This window comes from Limulus polyphemus, unplaced genomic scaffold (assembly GCF_000517525.1).
Source record: "Limulus polyphemus unplaced genomic scaffold, Limulus_polyphemus-2.1.2 Scaffold8067, whole genome shotgun sequence".
Lineage (NCBI taxonomy): Eukaryota > Metazoa > Arthropoda > Merostomata > Xiphosura > Limulidae > Limulus > Limulus polyphemus.
The window spans coordinates 10,542-14,925 of record NW_013673677.1 but is presented as its reverse complement, the minus strand read 5'-3'; the positions used below and the strand labels follow the sequence as shown (position 1 = coordinate 14,925).

Here is a 4,384-nt window from a genome sequence, read left to right as displayed (position 1 = left end):
AAACTTGAGTTACAATAAATATTTACAGTGTGAATAGTGATTTGTTTTGTCTAAACTTGAGTTACAATAAATATTTACAGTGTGAGTAGTGATTTGTTTTGTCTAAACTTGAGTTACAATAAATATTTACATTGTAAATAGTGATTTGTTTTGTCTAAACTTGAGTTACAATAAATATTTAGTGTGAATAGTGATTTGTTTTGTCTAAACTTCAGTTACAATAAATGTTTACAGTGTGATAGTGATTTGTTTTGTATAAACTTGAGTTACAATAAATGTTTACAGTGTGAATAGTGATTTGTTTTGTCTAAACTTGAGTTATAATAAATGTTTACAGTGTGAGTAGTGATTTGTTTTGTCTAAACTTAGCATGTATAAGGTGGATTAGACATCATGTTTGTGTTACATAAATGAAACACTTTTTATCTTGGACCAGTTATGTATAACCTGTTATTAAATGTTAATTTTGGTCTGCTGAGATTCTCCCCTGAATTTAACATGAAAACAACCAAGGATAAAAATAAATATAGCCTTTTATTTTTCTGTGGGTATCTAATGTTGCATCTCAAGCTTCTATTAATTATTCATAATATTCAAACCATTTCTAGCTTTCACACAAAGGAAGATAAATATACAAATAAAATCTAACACTTCTGTTCTACAAAAATCAAGTCAGAATTTTTTATAAGTCTTAATTTTTTTAAAAACAATAATAATCCTATGTAGTTTTCCAACTTTTCACCATAATAAATGACTGCTCTACTTTACAGTACAGTTTTACATGTATTTACATTTAAATATGTATCCTGCCTATACACACATTTTAGATAGAGATTCCACTATTTTCTTACAGACCTTACTACTTTATTTTTATGCACCCAGAAGTAAAGTTGAACATGTACTGAATAAAATAGTTTGAGAAATTAGGAACAATTTATGACTTCGTAACAGTTATTTTATAGTCCCATTATTCTTTATTACTTTTTAACCATGCAAGTTTTACCTGTTTTTCAATTTAAATAAGACGGTTTTATTCTAAGATACGTATATGAAACTCACAATTTTGTTTTCTGTGAGATTAACTAAAAAGTAGAAAACACCCAAGTGCTTTTTTCTATTTGTGTGAAACTGAAAGATTACTGGATGGATATGTGCACTTACTAATTTTGTAATTATTTACAACCACTAGTGATATAAAGATTTTGTATTATAAATTGTATTCTCTTTTCAGACTGGTTTAAAGGATATGGGAAGAAGCAACACCCACTTTTCAAAACAACATCAGCCGAGTATGGATCTCGTCCTCCGTCTGTTCACACTATGCCTGTTTGTTTTTACGCCAAGAGCAATAAATTCTCTGAGGTGAGTGAATCTCAGGAAATGTTGCAGAACAGATATTTTACTACATGTTCTCACCAGATTTGTTTGGATTATCATTGTTGATTTGTTTGGATTATCGTCAGTAATTTATATACAAAAGAAAAACATCTATCACACAACTACTAATTGAGCTACATTCTATTAACTAGCATTTTTATCCAGTATATCACGTAATATATTTTAGTTTTTTTTATTAGTTTGGACTGCTATATACTTTAGATTGCATTTAAATATCAGAATTCTAAAAAATAAATACCATATTATAGTGTTTTTAGATTTTTAAGAGCTACAGCTGTCCACTGATTTATTAACCAAATATGTTACTCATTATGTCTATACAAACCCTCTAATTTTAAACAAAGAACCAAACACAAAATAAATTAAGCTGTCTTAATTGAACAAAACACCTCTACTCTAAACCAACACCCAGAGCTACCAAGATACCTTTACTATGTTGTTAAGCAATCTTTGGTCATGTGACCTCTTTGTTTCATATTGTATATATATATTCCCTACTTGTACCTGATGATGACATAATGTTTTACATTTATAATAAAATTTTATGATGCACCCGAGTTTCTACCTTTGTTTCAATATATTTTTTTGATTTAAATTAATAAGGTTTTAGCTGTCAGTATACACGAGTTTCTTCCATGTTGTTGAAGTATAGCACTATACTGAATATTATACTTAAGGAACGTATACTACAGTGTAATGAACTGTAACCAATATTCTCTAAAATAAAAAAACTTTTACCCCAAAAAATTGATTTAAAATTACCTACATACATATTAATGAAATTCACTGAAAACTGTGTATTGTTCATTTTTATAAGTTTACAGTTTCCAAAGAAAAACCTTAGTTTACTTTCTGTAGGAGACAATTGATTTCTAAACAAACTTTTGTTTTTTCTTCGTAGATTCTAAGCAAGTGTGGTATGTACCGCAATTACTCGCTGAACACGTACAAGTAATCCAACAACACCCATTAAACTAGTAGTTTCTAAGTTAGATTGATATTTTAGGAAGAACTTCATTTGATCATTGATTTTAATGTTCTAAAATTTTGTCATGAAAATATTATGGATACTGTAATCAAAAGGGTTTGAAAGAAAGACAAGAAATCTTTAGAAAACAGTTTTCTCTGAATGTTTATGTATTGTAAGTAAAAATCTGTTTCAAATCAGTTATAATTGCCATTAACATCTCTTTTTTAATATACAAATATGGTTTCACTGCCAGTAAGTAATCTTGTTACAGTACTGAAGTTTCAGAGTTATCATCAAATGAGATTTTGATCTTTATAATAAACGTAAACCCAAACAACGTAAAGCTAGGATTTACCCTACAAAATCAATATTCATTTTAAAAAGATAGTGTACAAGCTTCAGAAAATAAATCATGTTTATAGAGAGGATTTTTCCTTATTAGTTAAAGATGAGATTTAACTGAACTTGTTAGAGGTTTCTATGTCATCATGTACTTTAAAACATACAAACTAAGAATACAGAATCAAACGTAAAGACAGATTTCTCACAAGCTTGTTTTAATTTTCATAAACTAAATCTTTCACTTTACAGTACAAACAAGTTAAACATCATTCATTAATAACTAATAAAGTGAGATGTACAGTATACAAGATGTGGTAGTTTAGTCTCTGTCAGTGTAACTGAGTTGTGGGTTTAATTCCTGCCCAATCTAAACTTTATAAAACTAAACAAAATGGCATACCACCCTATTAAAGTTACAATAAAAAGTATATACTATGTGTGAATTCAATACAAGGGACAGTCTCTTATTACATGTATACTGTGTGAATTATACACTGCCTGTAGGATAAGATGCAGTGTGAAAATTTATCAGCACTTAGTAACAGTTTTAGGTCTAATTGTGCTTATACAAAATATCAAATAAAAAAATCCTTGAAATATTCCATAAGTGTGAAAGATTAATTATTTACTAAAAATCATGGAAATTAATCACATGATCTTTAGGAGCCATCTAGTCGACCTCATGTATTTGTACATATAATTGTAATATATCGAACTATACTTTCTTTGTCATGTTACACCTCATGTATTTGTACATATATAATTGTAATATATCTAACTATACTTTCTTTCAAATACATGAGGTGTAATATGACAAAGAAAGTATAGTTAGATGTACTACAATTATATGTACAAATACATGAGGTGTAATATGACAAAGAAAGTATAGTTAGATGTATTACAATTATATGTACAAATACATGAGGTACATATAATTGTAATACATCTAACTATACTTTCTTTGTCATGTTACACCTCATGTAACAATTATATGTACAAAAGTACATCTAACTATACTTTCTTTGTCATGTTACACCTCATGTATTTGTACATATAATTGTAATACATCTAACTATACTTTCTTTGTGATATTACGCCTCATGTATATGTACATATATAATTGTAATACATCTAACTATACTTTCTTTGTCATGTTACACCTCATGTATATGTACATATAATTTATTATTTTTGTAGAACTTTTTTTTTTATAAACATTGATGTTTGATTTTGCTGTGGAATGCTGTCAATCTGACATAGTTTATACAGTAAGGGCAGCCACTGACATTATGTAGTATGGATGCAGTACCAAGTTTTCTTTTATAAGGTGAGATATTAGAGTAAGAATTCAAATAACTATACGACAAGAAACAGTGTTTATGGTTTCCATAAGTAAGGTATTGTTGCTTTCATTAATAATACTCGTTATACTAGTTACTATTGCAAATGTAATTACTTTAGATTGTCATTTATTTTTATGGTTATTTAGCCATGGCATAGCGGCTCACAGAACGGCTCTGAGTTTTTATGTGTTTTTCAAGTACAAACTTTTAGCTAATAGCTCCATCATCTCTTGACCAATTTGAGATCTAATTACAATTTTGGACTCAGGAGGCCAAAACCTTTTGCCTGATTGATGTATATGACCACTCCCAAGGACTCATAGTTTATTTT

At 28.4% G+C, this 4,384-nt stretch overlaps 1 protein-coding gene and 1 long non-coding RNA gene across 6 annotated transcripts in view; one reads left to right on the top strand and one right to left on the bottom strand.

The window, feature by feature from the left end:
• The window catches only part of LOC106475088 (UPF0691 protein C9orf116-like), a 7,709-nt gene extending 4,398 nt beyond the window's left edge, over positions 1-3,311 (top strand). For 3 of the 5 annotated variants that reach the window (XM_013935783.2, XM_022379300.1, XM_022379298.1), the window contains 2 exons: positions 1,232-1,362; positions 2,300-3,311. In XM_013935783.2, coding sequence (XP_013791237.1) covers positions 1,232-1,362; positions 2,300-2,353 — 185 coding nt within the window. In that variant the 3' untranslated portion in view covers positions 2,354-3,311. Of the gene's footprint in view, positions 1-1,231; positions 1,815-2,299 lie in introns of those variants that run through there. The other 2 variants (XM_013935782.2, XM_022379297.1) reach the window with 1 other exon arrangement.
• Positions 2,909-4,369, bottom strand: LOC111083066. The gene is made up of 2 exons (XR_002608772.1): positions 3,747-4,369; positions 2,909-3,450 (listed from the first exon to the last, which is right to left on the bottom strand). It is a non-coding gene; the product is annotated as an uncharacterized LOC111083066 (long non-coding RNA).
• Between the last annotated feature and the right edge of the window lie 15 nt (positions 4,370-4,384).